The sequence below is a fragment of the Gossypium raimondii genome, chromosome 6 (genome assembly GCF_025698545.1).
Source record: "Gossypium raimondii isolate GPD5lz chromosome 6, ASM2569854v1, whole genome shotgun sequence".
Taxonomy (NCBI): domain Eukaryota; kingdom Viridiplantae; phylum Streptophyta; class Magnoliopsida; order Malvales; family Malvaceae; genus Gossypium; species Gossypium raimondii.
Genome location: NC_068570.1, coordinates 31,529,112 through 31,549,485, shown reverse-complemented (window position 1 = coordinate 31,549,485; position 20,374 = coordinate 31,529,112). Strand labels below are relative to the sequence as shown.

The following is a 20,374-nucleotide window of genomic DNA, read 5'->3' as shown; positions in this document are numbered from 1 at the left end:
TATTATCCTAAATTACTAACACAACCATTTAAATGCATCTAAATATCAGCTTATGCAACCACCATCACAAACCACAACCAACCGAGTTACCAAATAGGATTTACATCAAAATACATACCATAATTTCAAGTCCCCATAATATGACCAAAATAATTATAATTTACATATCCAAAACCCTATTTACATGCCACTTATAATCGGGCCAAAATAAATAAAAAGGCTATCAAATAAGTTGTCGAATAGTGTGATCTCCAACAACGTTCCAATCAACAGTGAAAATTCAACAATCTGCAATGAAACAAACCAAATAAAGTAAGCTTTCATAAAGCTTAGTAAGTTCGTTAAATAAAACAACACATACCTGTTAACTTAATTATAAATTATACAAAAACATGAAACTAACGATCCTTGTCATATCTCATCTTTTAAACTTTCCAAAATACTTAAACCTGGATGATTTATGTCATCAAAATACAACACATCAAATAATCACATACTAAGATACGATTCATCATATCATATCATCTCATTCCATTTTCCTTTTAATAATTATTTATTTTTCTGGAAGAACGATAGTAAATCAACTTCGGATACAAGAGAGGGCAATGCTCATACGAGTCAGCATAAAGACTTTGACCAATACACGATGCTGCTCACACAAGCTTCAGAAAATCCACAACACTTGCAGGATCTCAAGTCATCAGTATGGTATCTATCACCGGTACATAGTACTTGCTAAATAAACATTGACTCACAGCTTGCTAAATAAACACTGGCTCAAGGCCAACTTTTTCGTACATCTCATACTGACTTTATTCTTTCATTTCATTCCTCTTCCAATAAATAATAACAACATTAAATTCATTTATTTAAACACGTAATAATTAAAATCATTATAAATATAATAAGCATAATGAGAACTTACCAAAATACGATAGCTAACAACACAGACGACGATTACTCGACGACTTTTCCTTTCCCCTGTTTATCCACAGACTGGTCCGTTTCTTGATCTAAATATAATAGTTTGATTCAATTTAACCAAATTAAACATCTTAAAACACTTAAATTTAAGCAATTAACCCTTTAATGAAATTTTACACATTTACCCTAAACTTTTACCTTTTATCCAATTTAGTCCCTACAACCTAAATTCTCACAATTATCACAATTTAGCCCAAAAACCATTGTGCCGAATTCTATATGATCCCTAAAAAGTCCACTTTTATCATTATATTACAAGATTTACATGTTATTTTACAATTTTAATAACTTAGTCTTAATCTCAAAAATCAACAAAAGTTACTTAACAAAATAGCCCTATTTAACAACCAAGCTCAATAATCTATCATAAAAATTCATAAACACCACAAATTCATTCATGGTAAAATTATAAACATTTAACAGTTTTATGAATTAATCCTCGAATTAGCTAGATTAAGCTACAACGATATCAAAAACATAGAAATTACTAAAAACGGGTAACAAAAGCATACCATGCAAAGTGAACTAAGCTTGGCCAAACTTCAACTCATAAAAATGGTTTTTTTCTTCTTTCAATTTCGGTGATGAAGATGAAATGTAGATGATAACATATTCTTTATCTTTTAATTTTACTTATTTATTAAATTACTAAATTAACCTTGTTTTTTAAATTAAATTTCCACCTACCCACCACCTAACCGTCTACTATGTTTCAAATGTGTATAATTACCATATAAAACCCATAATCCATGATTTATAACTATTTTATACAAATAGACATATAGTGAGTGACTTTTGTAGCTAATACGATTTAGTCTTTTTTACTTAATTAACTATCCAAACGGTAAAATTTCTGAACCAAATTTCAATGTGACTATATAATCATTCTGTAAATATTTAGTAAAAATATTTACTGCATCGGTTTATAGAAACGAGGTCCCAATACCTCATTTTCCAAAACCACTTGACTTTAAAGACAAATCTCTTGTACTTAACTATTCATTTAATTTAAAAAATTATCATATCTAAAATTCAATATAATATTAGATTTAATTCATAAATATTAAATAATAATATTTACGAATGCATTCGTCAAATTTGTGGCCCAAAAACCACTATTTTCGACACCACTAAAAAATGAGCTGTTGCACACACAACCGTGTGCCTAGGCCGTGTTACAATCTGCAACCGTGTGGACCTAAATGCAAAAACTTACAAACAATCACACGGCCATGTGGCTGGGCCGTTTGAGAGTCTGAGACCGTATGGAAAATCCATTGACCATATTTACAGTACCACATGGGCATGTGGCCAGCCCGTGTAACAATATGAAGCTATGTTTAACTAAAACCTCTTAATTCATAAGAGTACATAGCCATGTCACATGCCTGTGTGTGACACACGGCTGTGTGTTAGCCCGTGTATGAATTAGGTACCTCTTTATTCATGTTACAAAACCACATTTTCTAATATGACATAAGTATACACTTAACCAATCCTTAGACCTGTTCAATATGTACAAAAGCATGCCAAAATGTATCATTTTCTAATTTTAAGCAATATGCCTCAAGACACCATCACAAACATGAATTAATACCAAAGTTCAACTCTATTCATGCCAAGATAGAAAGTAAGTACACATGTACCCTGTATACAAACAAAATAAAACTTTCAATCATCTAATATTTACCAAAAAGGCCAATTCTATAAACCACAAACTTGATATCAAAACTAAACCACATATCATACCTAAAACATCTAATTCATTTGTTAAACTTTTATGCCATAATATCCAACACAATCTCACCTATTCAAACATTACATATCATAACTAAACATGCCAAACATCTATATAAATCTATCACAGTTCTCATGCTTAACCACCTTCAAAATTACCATTTCAAGCTATAATCAAACATATCCCAAATGCTATCAAACACATATACATTATATAACACCATTCACACTTTGCTTTTACAAGACACTTATATACAATTCAACCCCTATTTACATGCCACATAACTGAGTTGAACGATTAAAAGTCTACCAAAATGGAGGCTGGATAGTGTGATATTTAGAATGATCCGATTGTCGTGTTTCGCAAAACAATAACTATAGGAAACAAAAAGTGAACTAGAGTAAGATTCTAATAAGCTAAGTAAGTTCACAGGTTTAAAACATATAACTTATCTTAATTCCCACAATTATAAATTAACACAATTAACTAAACAGTTTACCCTGTTATCACAAATCATATCATCAGGTGAATTCATTGTATACATATTGAATAAAACATTTCATTCAATATAATTCAATATCAATCGAAGAGATCATCAAACCATTGAACATATTCACTTTTACATCATAAAACTATACTTTATCTCATTATAATACTTTTACCATTCATCATTATTCACTAACCATATCAATTTAGCTTGATGAACTATAATGAACAAATATAAATACGCGAGTAACCACCCAAAACATACCTAATTGCTCAAACAAGCCAGACCATTGATGAACACACCTGGGCACTAAGTGCCAAGACCGTAGTGTAACACCCTCACCTGTAGGGGTGTAAATGAACAGAACGTTCGATGAACTGTTCATGAACCGTTCGTATACTGTTCATTTACTAAGCTAAATAAATGAGTATGAACAAAATTTTTATGTTCGTTTAATAAACGAACAAACATGAACTGAGATGTGTTCGGTTCGTTTATGTTCACGAACAAGCTCGTTTAAAAGCTTGTTTATTGGCTCGTTTATAGAATCGTTCATGACTCATTTATTTATTAATGATATTTTCTTATAAAAATATTAAAATAATATCTTTCTGGATGTATGTATGTATGTATTTATTGTTTGTTTGTTTATTATTCATTAACATTGTTCGTGAACATGTTCGATTAAGTTAAATGAACATGTTCGTGAACATTAAATAAGCGAACATGAACACACATCATTTTAAATAAACAAACATGAACAAAAATTTGAAATTCTTAACGAACATAAATTGAACAGGAACAAGCTTAAAAAAAACAAATGAACATGAACAAAGGTTTGTTCGTTCAAGCTTAGTTCATTTACAGCCCTACTCACCTGACCCGATCGTTGAATCTGAGTGTGGAGTGCCACAAATGGATCGGTTTGGACTAAATACTGAATTTTAAACTTAATAATTTCAAGACAAACTTTATTAAATAAGAAATACCTCTTACAACTGAAACTATAAATTAAAACAAAAGTTTACTATCTTCAATCTCAAACTTTAAGGGAGCTATTTAACTACAATATATTTGACCTTGAGACGAAGCCTTTAAAGTTACCCCATTTTCTATGTGCATGACACCTTACTGACGATGATCTTGTATCTAACATGGTTTGGCTTAATCCCTCATTGAGTTCCTTATCTCGCGAATCCTATGACGACAAGTCAAAATCCTTTTAAGTTCGAATGAACATAGCGAGTTTCTTTATTAGATTACACAAAAATAGACCCCATATTACATGGTTTAAATAGAAAAGAACCAATTACACACTACTCTCTATTCACCTTTCGCCTTTCTTTAATGGCGGAATGATTGTTGGGCGATCGTTACTTGGTCTGCTTATGACCATTCAACTAATTCCGGTGGATACTCACTTGTCCCTTACACATATCACCTACTGTCCACCCTATTTCTGTAAGATAAATAGGCATTCTACTCATAATGCCTTCTAGAAATGGCCCACGCCGCACTAGCAGTCTTATCCTTATTTTATCATTTCTAATTCTACTCTTCATTCAGGTTGAAATTTTGTGCGGATTACTTCCTTGAAATCTTCCCTATTTGTGATACCTTGCTTTTAGGGTGTAACAAGTTCGTCTATATTAGACTTACAGTTTTCGATAGACAGTTATTTAAATAACCGTTCTAGTTCTCGGTCTCCCTTATATGACGATTCTCTATGAAAATTTTCCTTAGTGGATTTTTCGTCATAGATTTTCCTTAGAGAGGAATAGCCTTAACAGATATATTTGTCACCTAGATTACCCTCCTTAGTACCTCTTCTTGTCAATGGGTTCTAACTAACCCCTCTTTACCCAATAGACTATCCGGGGTACTTGTGATTGAACCCCTAGGTTACCAACTTTCTCTAAGCACCTTATGGCGTTTCTTAATGACAGATCATTATCTGTGATCATCAAATAGGTCTTCTTTCGTTTGCCTATATTCCATACCTTACTGGCACGTCCTTTCTAATGTCTAAATCTTGCTGGGTTACCACCTATGTGCCTTACAGCTTCTTCGATTACTGTTTAAGCGGACTATTCCTATTTCTACTACCTTTTCCTTGCTTGACAGACTCCTAAGAATCCACTTGATAACTAAAGCTTGCCAATATTAGCATTTTCCTCAAACCCTTTTTTCCATATCCGTGATTTGCCATCATTATCGTCTTGGTGGTCTACCCCATGTTAAATGTCCCAACAGACTACATGGCGTTTAATGTCTTAGCAGACTACATATGTTTCCATAGTCATGCTATAGTCTTAATCATCAGGCTCCATGTGTAATGTCTTGACGGACTTCTCTGTGTTTACTATCTCGGTGGACTACTCCATTTTTAGTGTCCTGACGGACTCTCTTGCTGCCACAGTCGAGCTATGATCTTACAACATACTTCATGTTTAATGTCCTGACAGATTACCCCGTGTTTACTGTCTTGGTAGACTGCATCGCTTTTAATGTCCCGGCGGACACTCTCTATGCTGCCATAACCAAGCTATGGTCTTACACAATATACCCCATGTTTAATGTCCTGACGGGCTCTATTGGTTGCCATACCCAAGTTATGGTCTTACACCTGAAATCCGATATTTAAGATCCTAGCAAACGTCTCTGTGTTTACTGTCTCTGCGGACTACTTCATGTTTACTATCTAGACAGACTGTACTGGTTGTCATAGCTAAGTTATGACCTTGTCTTTTGTAAGACCTTATCGCCATCGCGGTGTAGCTCCATAGAGCCTGTTGATTGCAGTCGCAGTGTTGTTCTATGAAACCTAATAACTTTTGTCACAGTGTAGCCTCAAATGACCAGTTGATATCATTTCATTTCACATATAACCTTGATGCTCGAACACTGCAGTGTTCCCTCCGCAAGGCTCAGAGCTTTGCACATCACGATTTGCATCCAGCAACATTGTATGGCAGAATGTTAATGGAAATCCATTTCTCTATTCATCTGCCCATACCTTCAGTTCATTATACATGCATTGATGCTCGAACACCAAAGTGTCCCCACTGCAAGGCTCGGAGCTTCGCTCATCACAGTTTGCACCCAACAACATCGTATGACGGTATCCATAACATCCTTTCCTAGTCCTAACTTCAGCTAAGTCATCAATAATCTCCCCCTTTCGTACTCCATTGTCACAAACATGCAACGCATAACATACTTTCAAGGGTTGCGCTACTTTTCAGGCATAAAATGATAACCATTTCTTTCATACCGACACTATAACAGCCTGATTTTTTGCCTAGTCGGAACAGTGATTTCGGGACCACAAATTTGACGAGGAAAAAATTATTTTTATTATATTTTTATGGTCTACGATTTCATGGAATGATTTTGTGAAAATTTCGTTCGAAAATTTTGATGTTTGGGCACTCAATCTAGTAAAAAGGACTAAATTGTAGAAAGTGCAAAAGTTGAGTTCTACACGTTAAAAGTGTCCAATTGTTATGAAATTTTAAATTAGAGATCCTTAAATGGAAATTAGACCGTTGGTTAAATTTTTGGACAAAAATGGACATGAGATAAGTGAAACAAGATATTTTTAAGTTGGGGGCATTTTGATTAATTAATAATTAAAAGAATTAAAAAGGCCAAAATAGCCAAAAATTTGTCCATCTTCAAGCCTTGGCCGAATTTCAAAAGGGGGGGAGCCATAGTTAGGGTTTTCAAGCTTCCAATCTCCATAGTAAGTGATTCCAAGCCCCGTTTTTAATGTTCTTTATGGTTTTGGAGACCTGGTAACTTGATTTAGCTTATTCTAGCAATAATTTAGCCTAGGGTTTATATTTGGAAAAATACCCATAGGTGAAATGTGTTTATTTTGATGTTTTGTGGTAAAATATGAAGCTTGAAATTATGTTAAACAACTTTTACTAAGCGATTTTAAGTGAAAACGAGTAAAACGATATAATTAGTAAAAGTACCTAATGTTCATAAGTAAGTGTTAGAGTGGGAATTCGGTGCTACCATAGAAGGGAAAAATTTTCAGCATGTCATAGTACATAAGAATAAGGTATGAAGTTTAATTTATGAGCTTTGGGGCAAAAGTATAAATATGCAAAAGTTTAAAGGTAAAATTGTAATTTTCTAAAGTTTGAGTCAAGGACTGTTTTGATAAATGTGAGTATTAAATAAGTTAAATGTGTTATTATAGATCAAGAAAGAAGTGGAATCGACCTTGATCGGAGAAAAGAAAAGATTAAAGACTAAATTGCTAAATTTTTATATTGTTGCACCAAAGTAAGTTACGTGTAAATAATAGCAATATACTTTTATAAATTGTGAATTATATTTGATACATGAATTAATATTGAATGCGGAAGGAAAACTGTTCATGAATTATTCAAGTGATAAAGTGTTTAAAATAAAGTGTAAAGTGTAAATTCCCGGTTGAACTTAGGAATAGAAGTGGATACAAGTGACATGTCATTAGAGACCAGTGTTATATGTTACAGTGAGTCCCGGGTGCTGGGTGATCTAGCATGTGTTGCAGATACCTGACAGCTTGTGTGAGCAGGCCCGTGGACATTTGCAGTGTTATTGATCAGTGGTAGCTTCGGCTACATTTCAATGGTAGCTATGGCTACATATCAGTGGTAGCTTCGGCTACATTTCAGTGGTAGCTACGACTACGTATCAGTGGTAGCTTCGGCTACATATCAGTGTGGCACTTATGTGCTAATTCTCTACGTATCCGTGTATATTCCGAGTGTTCAACGGGAAATTGACTAAGTGAAAATACATGAGATCATGTAACGATTAAGTGTAATTGAATGATGGATATATGTGTGGAATTTAATTGAATAGTGATCGAAAGTTAAAAAGTGAAATTATGAAATAGTAGAATTAGCAACAAAATTGTTTTGGACAGAAACAGTTGTGTGATTTTGAAAAATCACCATAAATGGTGGAAATCGAATTAGAGAGTGAATAAGATATGAAATGAAAGATTAATGAGTCTATTTTTACAGAAAAGAAACAAAGCAAGCAAAAGACTTATATATTTTGAGATATTTTAAGTTTAGTGAGACAGGGTCAGAATGAGTTTGGAATCCCCTATTCTGACTTTGGAAAATTGTTAAAAATTGTACAAAAATAATTACGGGCTAAAATTATGTTTAGAACCCTGAATGAGTCTATTTTCAAGTGAAATAAACGTAAGTACCATCCGAATTCTGTACAGTGAGATAATTAATTTTTAGTGAAGAGAGGTCAAAACTGTCGAGTAGTGAAACAGGGGAAACTTTAAAGAATAAAATGTACTTATTGGATAAGCCAAAAATTCTGAAAATTTTATGGTAAGAAGATATGTGAAACTAGTTTCAGGGAAAATTAACGGATCTTAATTTGGAGCTCTATAGCTCCAGATAAAAATAATTTAGTGACTCTGACTCGGATAGACAACTTTGAATATACATGTGAGTGAATAGTAAAATTATAGAAACTGTTATTTATAAGAGTGTTATGTACATTAAGGATGTGGAATGGAGAGGAGGAGGAGGGAAAATAAAATATATGAATAATTTGTATATAAATTGGTCATATGCCAGTTATATTTGATAAACGTTGAATCAGAAATTACATAATGTTTCATTTCAATTAGTTATTATGAATTGAATTGTAAATTCATATGGATGAAACCAAACAATTATTTGTTAGTATTATGCATGACATAATGTATTATTCTATATATATATATTCATGGTTGAATTATATTGTTGAGAAAGATAGATAAATTGGAAAGAAAGTTCAAATTGAGTAGAACGCAGGGTTGAGTACTTTCGTTCAGTGAGAAAGACGAATTGACGGAAAATACCATGGATGAACCATGGCAATAAGTGATATGTAATTCCGTGTAAGACTATAGATGGGCTATGGCATCGGTATAGTTATGTGATTACGTGTAAGACCATAGCTGGACTATGGCATCGAGAAAATAAAGTACTCAATTCCATAAGACGTTCACTAATTTGAAAAAGTTGGTAAGTGTTACATGGACTCACACTCAAGTGATAGATTTATTGTGATCGTTGAAGTTGAATTCAATTAAGTGATTTCACCAATTGGATATTGTATATGGCAAGATGTGTTAGTGAATTACATATTTATGAAATGATATTTGAAGTTCAGTAAGTGATATATGAAATTAATATGAAAAGATTTATGATTGTTATTAGTATTGTTTCGACATAATGTGGATTCTTCGATGTTGAAATGATTTAATGGATTTATTGAGCATATGAATGAGTATGAGACTCATATGAGTTAGTATAGATATTTACATGTGTCTTATAAGCTTTGAAATGATAAGACTTGTGAATTGTGAATTAATCTGTGTGAAAGTGTATGGGATAGATTAGCAAATCTTTATAAGATATTGGATATTTAATATATTACAATAGTTTAATAGGAAAAATATGACGATACGAGAATATGACATGATACGGATCAATTCAGGTACTCGCGAGAAGCAAGTAATAATTGATAAATTCATATGACGAGAAAGTGAAGGATTATAAGTTCATATATAGCTATGAAATGAACAAATGGTGATAACTATAAGGCTTGGATCGAATGAGTATATATATATTGGGCCTTGTAAGCCCTAATTAGCGATTCGAAGATAATAATTTGAAAGTTTTAATCTGTATGAAATTTTATAACTCAGTTTAATAAGTTTCTAAATGTATGTGTTTTGGTAATGCCTCGTACCCTATTCCGGAGTCGAATACGAGTAAGGGGTGTTACAATATGACATAGCCAGATTCGGCCATAACATTTAGGCCGGGTTTGGGGTGTTACAGACACACTAGCGGATACTCTTAAACCTACTCAACCTTATGCATACAAGTATTCTCAAACAACAAAGATCATACATTATGTTAGAACTCAACAATGACTTATGTTATTGACCGCCTCTGAACGTACCAATGTCTAGAGTATAAATCATAAACAAAATATGTTAAATAGGCGGTATCCGCAAGTATACAGGTCAGTTGTAAGATAGTTACAACGAAGTTGGTGAGTACTCTGAGGATAGTACCCAAGGGAGGTGGACACTAAATTAATCCTAACCTAAGAAAAAATATAACTAATTAGTTCTTTAAATGAATTATATTATGACAAAACATAAAGAAAGAGTTTTTAATAACTAAATACATAAAATAATATAAATAAAAAAACTTGGAAAATCTGCTATGGAAACTTAATCAGATCTGAGCATGGGTGACTAGCTCGCTTCGGTAATAATAATTAATTGTTAATTTAGGTTCCTTGTTTAATAAACTAGTTGTTATCCTAGCAGGATCTCTTAATCTTCTGCTAGAATAACGAGTCAGAAATAACTACTTATCTCTCGACCTTACAGTCCAAACTGGTTCGGGGTTAAGGTGTTCACGGATAGGCCATATCAATTTTGGTTTAATTCTCACCTAAATGACTTCCTAGGGTCGTCAAGCCTAGGATTTAAATTTGTCATTTCCCAAACAACTGATCCACTTAAGAGAGCCCTGCACAACAATCAATTAATCATACCTCTACTTGCTAATCCCCCACAAGAGGATTAGTTCCTCATGAATCTCAAAACCATAATAAACTTGATGTAAAAGATGAATATTAATTAAAAATCAAGAGATTATGGTTTAAGAGAATCCTAAATTGTATTTAGTTGAAGCACCGAATCCATAAAGAGTTGATCAATGTTCCACAAATCAGATCTCCCGAAAAATGCAAAATTGAAAATAACCTAAAGCCTAAGAAAAAAAGAAAAACTAAAAACTGAAACTATAAAGAAAATTATACAGTATTAAAAGTTGTCCATAACAAATGTTAAATGAGCTTATTTATAGAGTTAGGGCTGTCATCGTCCTCAACCCTAGGTCAGCTGATGCTCTCGTGTTTAATATTTGATTGTGCAGACCAAAACACCAATGGCTCGTAAGTAATTTTCGTACAGGACCGATGTCGCGACATCAAAGGCAGTATGATCGTACTCAGGGTAGCTTTAGGGGTGTGTCACGACTCATTTGGTTGTGTCGCGACACTAAAGGCAGTCTTGAAATTCTTACTCTTTACTCCCTATGTTGCCACATCAAACTCCTCGTGTTGCAACACAGTAACCAGTATTGAGTTGATACTCCTTCTAATGGTCTTTTGCACACCCACAAAATATGTTAGATTACCCTTAGGCCTCATTTGACCCCTAAGGCCAATAAAAGACTTGAATTACACTTTTTATTGAATGTAAATGAAACTAAGAAAACTTAATTAAAACATAATAAAAAATACTTGTATTTAAGCTTTTCAAGTGCAAAAACTAGTTTAATCTGCTATACCGAATTACGATAGATCAGTTTGTTATACAACATTCTAAAATGGAGTATGAAAACTCACTTGATACTTCTTGGGCTTCTCAGCTAAGCTTTTCCAAATGCCAGAGCTTCCATTCTCTTGGAAGCTAAGCTTTACAACCAAAATCGTAAGTTAAACTTAGCATTTTCAGCTTAAAACTCGATTTTCAAAAAGCATACAAAACCTCTAAAAAGGTTTCTGGAAATCTTTTACTTCATTTTCTTAATCTTATGTATATAGAAGGACTAAGAACCTTACCATCTTACTGGATTCTCTATTTTTTTGGTTCAAACCTCATGATCACCTCATAACTACCTCTTTCCCAAGGAAGAAGATGAAGAAGAGTAGAAGGTGAAATAGATTTGTGAAGAACTCTTCCTAGGAAGTCATTTCCCAACTATTTATAGCCATTCACGCTTGATTATCAACCCCATAGAAACCATCCATTGGTAATCATTTTGTCTCCCACTAAGGAACCAGCTGGTCTTAATCCAACCAAACCAGAATTGGATCTCAATCACGTCTAAAATCAATTACTAAAGTTTCCTGATTTTTCAATAGAGGCCACCACCTTTAGCTTCTTTCAATTTAACCCCTCAATTATTCCTTAATTTTTGAGCTTAGAGGAAACTAAGTGTGATACGTAAGCTAAACATCCTTCTAGTAACACACTTGGGCACTGAGTGCCAAGCTTGTAGGCTTCGTATCCCCCAAAACACACATGGATCACTGTAACGACAACTCAATAATCCGCAACAAATGTTGGATTTCAATACGATCAATAAATAAATAGTACGTCATCATCTTACCTCATATCAAACCTGTACAGTGCGTGATATAACCCTATTGCTATTCCAATTGTATCCTATCCTATGGCTCAGTACACATATCATATAACACTTTTTAATTCAGTCATTTTTCTCTCATTTTTACCAAATTGCAACATTTAAGTATACATTCGAATATTCCAAAAAACACAATTCAACATAAACATTATAAAAATACATAAAACTATATCGTATGAACTTACCAGGTGTAAACAATAATAGTAGAAGTGTTAGGGACTAATATGTTATTTTTTTTTCCTCAATTATCTATTGGTTAATTCGTTTCTTGATCTATACAAGTAATTCATTTTAAATTATAAGTTCTAATTACCTTATAACAACTTATTTAATGCATATGATATCCTATTATCACTTTTCACAATTTCTCTAAAGTTTTCTGAGTTATTCAATTTAGTCCCTAAAATCGAAACAAGCTTATTTTCCATATTTAAACCCTAAAATTTAATCCCAACTTCAAAATCATCCTTATACAACTCTCAAGCATCTATATTATAATAATTTCATGCTAATTTCAACATATTTTCATTTTAGTCCCTAAATTCAAAACTAACCAAATTCACATTACAAATTAGTGTTTAATCATTTCCAAGCTTACAGATCTACCATTTAACATCAAAAACCTTAAAAATAATCAATGATAACTTTTAAAATCTTTAACAGTTTTACAAATTAATACTCGGACTCGTTAAATAAACCTACAACGATCTCAAAAACATAAAATTTACTAAAAATGGACCTCAATTATACCTTCATGCAAGATGAACAACTTGGCCGAACCTTGAAGCTTCAACAATGGTGCTTTGGTTTGAATTTCAGTGATGAAGTGAAAATGGTTTTCTAATTTTTATGTTTTAACCTTTTATTAATACTATTTTGACTTAATTTTAACATAAAATCATTAATTAACAAGCATTAACCGTCCAAACTTTAGCATTAGGGTCTATTTTCCTTACGGATCCTTAAACATTTACTTAATATATATTTTAGCTAATAAAAATCAATAAAAATTAACCTTTACGATTTTTACGATCTAGTACTTAATTAACCATCAAATCACTAAACTTTTCGGACCAAAATTTCAATTCACCTATATAACAACTCTGTAAATATTTAATAAAATATTTATGGGCTCAGTTTATAGAAATGTGGTCCCGATACCTCATTTTTCAAAATTACTGACTTTAGGGTCAAACCACTCGTACTTTAACTATTTGACAAATTAGCAAATTTATTAGACTAAAATTCAATATAACACTATCATAAACTCGTAAATATTAATAAATAATATTTACTGACTCAATCATCAAAAAATGGGGTTCCGAAACCATTGTTCCTGGTACCATTGAAAATAGGCTGGTACAAGGTGTCACTGTTTGGTTATTTCGTCAACTCCACCAATTTTTAACTGTAAAAATAGATGAAATTTTTAACATAAATGATCAATTTGCTCTTTGATCTAACGTATAGGGGCTAATTTATTTATTTTTTTGGAAAAGAGATAAAATGTAATCTAACTACTAATACAGGAGACTCCATGATACTTTTACCCAATAATTATAGAGTTATTATTTATTGGCGAGGTTACAAGGAAGTTCAAAGGCTTAGCCGACATAGCGTTAGTCGAACTTGTAACATTCCAAGAGGGCCCAAATCTTTATCCGGCCAGAAAACCCTTAAAAACACAACAAACAAACCGAAAGATACCCAACAAGATAGCAAAAATCAGATTGCTAACATTTCGTTGGGTATGGTTTGGTATGTCAACTAAGTAGAAGAAAACATCAGAAAGAAGAAAAAAAAATGGGAATTTTGGCAGGCATAGGGGTTTTGTTGCCATTCCCATTTTACTACTTGTTATGGACATATCCACAGTCATGGGTGAACCTTTGTGGGAAAGGAAGGGACCCATCAAAGGTGATGGCCCTTGTCTCCCATTTCATCAAGCTAATTCAGTTCGTTTCTCTCTTTTCCGTTTCTTCCTTCTCTTGGCCTCCCCCTCTTTACTTTTGGCCCCTCTTTGCCTTCGGTCAGTTCCTCAACTTCAGGTCAGTTCCTTTCTATTTTTGTTATTATTGGTTTCGAAATAAGCATTTCTAGGCGGATTTGAGGAGCCTATTTTTCATTTCTATCCAAATATTGATGGAACAGAGTTTCATTTTTTATGATACTTGGGGGGTTCATCCCTGAGCCAGTTTTTGGATCAGAAAATATATATTTTTTGCCTGGATATCAGTGTATGAGCTATCCTATCCGGTTGGCTTTATTGGAAAAGCTTTCTAGGTATGCCGTTTAGAAGATGTGGATAAGCAGGCCTTGAACAGTTCTTTTGGGGGAATTCTGTGTCTGAGATCTTTAGATTGAAATACCAAATATTCCAATTTGAAGGAGCAAATAAAATATTAAAAAAATATAAGTAGCTGAAGAACCTTAAGGTTAGGGTACTTAAAGAAGGCAGATAAAGTGTCAATGGTCCTAAAATTTTCTCATTATAGTGATTTGAGTCAAGGGTTCCCTCGGCGGTAAGTCCCGAGTTCTTACATGTTTTGGGATACGATGGGGGCTTCAAACCCCCTTTAGTGTCAACTTTTACTTTTCTCATTTTCCTACGGGGTTAAGATTTTGCTTTCCTCTGTACTGGCAAACGATTAGGTGTACGGATAATATGTTTTGATTTGACTATTTGATCACCTGGTGTTCTATCGTGAAACTGGGGAGAGAGTTTATTGATTATCATGGCAAATGCGGCGGCATTGCTGTAAGACTGGTTTGCTTCCCATGATAATATCTTAGACATGAGCATTAAGATGCAGTGACAGATAGATGACTCTGGGGGTACATAGAGCACTGGTTATTTGATGTTGAAAGCCTCCAAAAAGTAAAACTGGTTCACATTGTTCATCACCAAAGTTTTCTTCCATATCTTTTTCCACATGATTGTCGGATTTTAGCTTGTAATTACACATTGTTAATTGTGATGCCATATTGTTACAGTCATTATCATGGTACCGAATATATATTAAGTGTCCAAAGAATCTGATGGCCTCATTCTAAGAAATGAATTCCATGGCAATTCTAGGTAGTTCTTTAGGAATTTACTACTTGATTGCTCTTCATATAACAAATTATTTTTATCTTCCATTTAGTCAGTTTCCTTGTGGATTTAGCATCTTTAGGTTGTTGGATTGAATTAATTTGGGGCAATGTTGCTTGGAGCCTAGATCTTACCTGCAGAAGTTAACTGAATTCAGTTTTATAGGGTGTATCAATTGCTTGGTGAATCTGGAACTTATTACGGTGTACGCTTTGGAAAGAATATTCCATGGGTAAGGGAATTCCCTTTTGGGTTCATTAAAGATCCACAGTATGTTGGGAGCATCATGAGTCTTGTAGCATGTCTATCTTGGGTACCGTTTCAATATATTCTCCTTTGGTCGTTGGGCTATCTATTTATGATCCACATCGAATCAACTGAAGATGTGACAACACGTGCAAAGCCTTTTTCCTAATTGTTTGAGGTTGCAGTCAGCTCTTTACTTATTTCTGAAAAACGTTTCCATGGTGAGAATTGGGCTCCTTTGTTGTTGTGAATTTGGAAATAAATCCATGTTTATGAGGATACAACTGAAAGCTAAAAATTTGGGTGAGCTTCTTTGACTGAATTGTTTTGGATAACTATATTTGTAACACTCCATAACTGCTCCTGAATTTGGTTTTCTGGTCAATAGCTTTAGAACATGAACTGGACAATAGTATGATCTTGAATTTACTTGAATAGATCCAATAAATTCTGTATGTTGTATTTCATGTGTTCTTTTAGTATTAAGATTTAAGGCTTAGTTGAAAAATGCTTGTGAAATGGTGAGGACTGATCCTTTTCATCTATATTTTCATTTTCCATGAGATAATGCAAGTTCTTCTTTTGTGTTTGGCAAAGAAAGCCTTGTCTCATTATTATCAGTATCTGGTTTTTCACACGGTGATGGTGCGGAGAATTGTAAGGTGCAAGGTAGAAGGTGAGAAGTGAGTTGGGTAGTAACAATATGTTCGGCACATGTCCCATGCATGAAGTGTTCAAATTCTTTATGTACAAAGTTCTTTAAGTGTCTTTTAGACAACGGACTTAAATGATCATGGAGAGTATTGACTTTGTAGGTCGGTTCAAGTAGAATTTGATGGGAGCATGCGAAGTCCGTGGTGACGCTGATTATGTAAGGCAAAGTATGGTCCTCTAATGAGTCGTCTTCAGATAAGATAACTTGGCGAGATATATATTGAGGTTAACCTAATAGGATATACTTTATGTGAGGTATAATAATTGTTGTTTAGTCGAAAGTGATCTTCTTTAAGACAAGAAGCATAAGGTATAACGAGTATTCAGATCACATGTGTGAGTAATATGTTAGACAATTGTGGAGTTGACGGAAGCGTGTTTTAGTGGAACACCTTGCGCTAGCTACATTTTGTTTCTATTAAGGACATTCAGGTATCAAATGTAACATCGACAATGTCTGGGTAATGAGTGTTACAACCAAAATGTCTACAAATAGCAAGAGACAAAACAACACTAAACACTAAAATAGCTCTTCGAACTTCGAATTTTGCCTTAAAACAATGCAAAATTGAAGGTAAAGGACTGAACAACATTTAAGCACAATTATTCACTTATCACAATCCTTTTCGTTTGAGACAAAAAACCACTGACTCTTATGATTTGAAAAATATCCACTAACCCATCTAAGGCTTTTTTATTAAATAATTTTTACACAAAATGAAAACTTTGCCTTTTATTAATTAATTATTATTCTATTTTTTTTATCTTCAATATTTATCTTCAATAATTTTAATTAAAAACAATAAAAATCTAATTAGAATAAAAATTTTAATTATTATTATTAATTATTGTATTATATTATTAAATTAAACTATATATTACATTATATTATATCGTATCATATCGTATTATAATCACATGGTAAACATAATGTGTTTTCAATTAACATATGTAACTACTTTTGGAAGTTTCACATGCAGTATTATATTCTAATATAAGCATATGTTAAACATAGTATAATTTTCAAATAATATATGTAATCTTTTTGGAAGTTATACATACATCATACTTGTAATTACGAAGAATGAATTCAATTAATTGTGATCAAAATTAATCATTATAGATCACGGTTAAGCCGATAACTAGAATATATCTAAACTTATACCAAAACAAATAGATACAAGGTCCAAGATATAAATCGGAATAAATATAAATTGAGAACCCATACATGTTTTACACATAGTAAGACTTAAAACTATACTAGATTTAATCTATAACATGGTTCACCTATGGTGGGACATAAACTATAATAAATGGACTGAGAACTTACATATGGTTTACACTTAGTGAGGCTCAAACTTGAGATATTAAAATTTCTAAAGGATTTAATCTTACTATTAAGTTAAAACTTCATTGGCTGTAAATTTTTTTAAAATTATTATAAATGATAATTATATTTTGTTGTCTTCTTTTATTTTTCTAAATAATTTTTTATGAAAATACACGTTAAATATTTAATTTTAATTTAATTAATAATATTGACTTTAAGATGAATTTTTTAATTCTATATTTTAATCAATTCCTTTTCCATTAAAACAATATAATTTTACATAAAAATAATTTAACAAATTCATCTAATAACTTAATTAAACATAAATTTAAAATATTAAATTTTAGTGAAGTTAGATATTTTAATGAAAAATCGAATATATTTAATTTTATAGCAGTTCAATATGTAAATATATATTTATATTATTTTATAATTAATAAAAGATAAATAAATAATCTAAATGGAATACATAGATAAATAATAGTAATGGTATAATTATATTTTATTTAAAATTTTCTTAGTAAATATATTTCAGACGGATCTATAAGATTTTTCTTAAAGAAACTTGAGAAGTAAGCATAATATAAATCAAGTGTCTTTTACTTTATCTAAAATAATAGAAGTAATTTTTTTAGAAAAAACAAGGGTAAAATAGTAACAGCGAAAACGAAGTACTGTAAATATCCATTTATTGTTCGCAAGAGGTCAAATTATCTAGCTTTCCTGGTATGTTGAATCTGTTTGGATCGAAGATTAGACAAGTAGCGATTAAATTAATTTGTATTTTTGTGTGATGCGTAGGTTAATAGTGTCCCTTCTTCGTATTTGGTGTGCCTGTAGAATGGCATGGGCAGGGCATTTGTTCGGTGGTGGATTGGTTACTGGCATTCCGTACCTTCGAGCGTAATCGATGCCCACCAGAGACATTTCTTGCATCCACCATATTAACCACTCCATGTCGGACAAATCATTGAGCCCTTGACTCGATTGGCTCTTCTCTTTACTCATTCACTTTAGGAATTGCGGGACATCCATTTTATTTTTCTGACGTTGGTTCCACTGGTGATTTATTTTCATTGAAGCTCGACGTACTGAGTGTAGATTGAATTGACGACGAGGATAGATTGCTCCGTTGAGGACATCGGAACTTTCACTTTCTTACACGGGGCAGTCACGAGGTCTAGGAAAAATATCCTGACTTTTTTGCCACTTATGCAAGTAAGCATGGACTGGTAGATCCACTTGCCCAAGCAAATTTGTCTACACTGCAAAATGGAGTAAAGAAGAAAACGTTAACGTTAGATACATTAAGGGACGATGATATCCGAGTACATATAAACTACATCCACATTTTGGCAACCAGAAACATGATTGCCTGATTGAACGATAAAGGTTAGTTCATGTTCGGTTGGCATTTCCAAAACGCCTCTCCCCTCATTGAGGTATTCAACAATAATGTCCATATCGACACCTCAAAAATAGTAAATATCTAAATCATCTAAAGCATCCGAGGCATAATATGGAGCATTATAAAAATTATAAATTTCTCGGGGAGAGGAAAGGGCCTCTTTTCCCCGAATCGTTACATGTGTATGCTTGTATTAAATCTTTCAATATAGATAGCATCACAATATCACAATGCAATCGCATATATACATATTTTGAACACATCCCAATTGTATCAAGTGATCAAGTATATACATACCTCAAGTCAAATTCACCACCAATATCATTTGATTATATTTAGCTACCTATTAAATTATGGATTGAAGACAAATTATGATAGCACAAACCAAAATGACTTTTCATCAATGGCTTTCGCTTTTCGTTTAGGTTTGGACGTCCTAGTATTATCTTTTGCTACGTTTGTTAAATTTAATTACCAAAAACTTATTAGTTTCACGCATTAAACATAGAAACATACAAATTGAACATGCAATGAAATTTATTAAAATAGGTCCCTAATATCCATATTTCTCGTAACTCACAATACACTCGTTCAATTCTAAATCTGACTTCTTAATAATTCTTTAGTGACCTCAATCTATCAATATTCTTCATTTGCATCCATAACTTCTTAACATCTCTCTCTCCAAATATTCAACAATGGTTATGTCAACCAAACCAAACTTGATTCAATAATTTTTACAATTTTCATAACATGATTTTACCATTGTTCTAACTAACATCAAACATGTGTGAATTTAAGCTATTAACATCCTAGTTTCCTAAATTTTTAGCAATGAAGATTCAATAAAAAATCATCAATATCAATTTTAATTATTAGGTTGCATATATCAAACTTCCTTAACTAAAAATCCATGAAAAATATCATCAAAACTTGCTAACCTTGGCAATCTTCTTTACTAAGGACAACAATGGTAGATGAGGAAGATGATGTGTTGTTTCTCTCTGTCACTTAAAATTAAATATATACTTTGATTAACTTTCCTAATTAAGTCTTAATTAACTTAATGCTTACTTAATCTTAAGGTTATTAATGAATTTGGTAATAGCGAGTGGAAAA

At 32.5% G+C, this 20,374-nt stretch overlaps 1 protein-coding gene across 2 annotated transcripts; it reads left to right on the top strand.

The window, feature by feature from the left end:
• The first annotated feature begins 14,162 nt into the window (after positions 1-14,162).
• On the top strand, positions 14,163-16,982 carry LOC105774093 (phosphatidyl-N-methylethanolamine N-methyltransferase). Of its 2 annotated transcripts, XR_001127258.2 has the most exons (3): positions 14,163-14,511; positions 15,723-16,106; positions 16,619-16,982. XR_001127258.2 is itself a non-coding variant. In XM_012596436.2 (2 exons), exons 1-2 carry the CDS (start codon positions 14,267-14,269, stop codon positions 15,970-15,972), a joined length of 495 nt encoding a protein of 164 aa, XP_012451890.1. In that variant the 5' UTR covers positions 14,163-14,266; the 3' UTR covers positions 15,973-16,268. The 2 variants fall into 2 exon arrangements, 1 of the variants encoding a protein (XP_012451890.1); XM_012596436.2 differs by lacking the exon at positions 16,619-16,982 and having other exon boundaries at positions 15,723-16,268.
• Positions 16,983-20,374: the final 3,392 nt, after the last annotated feature.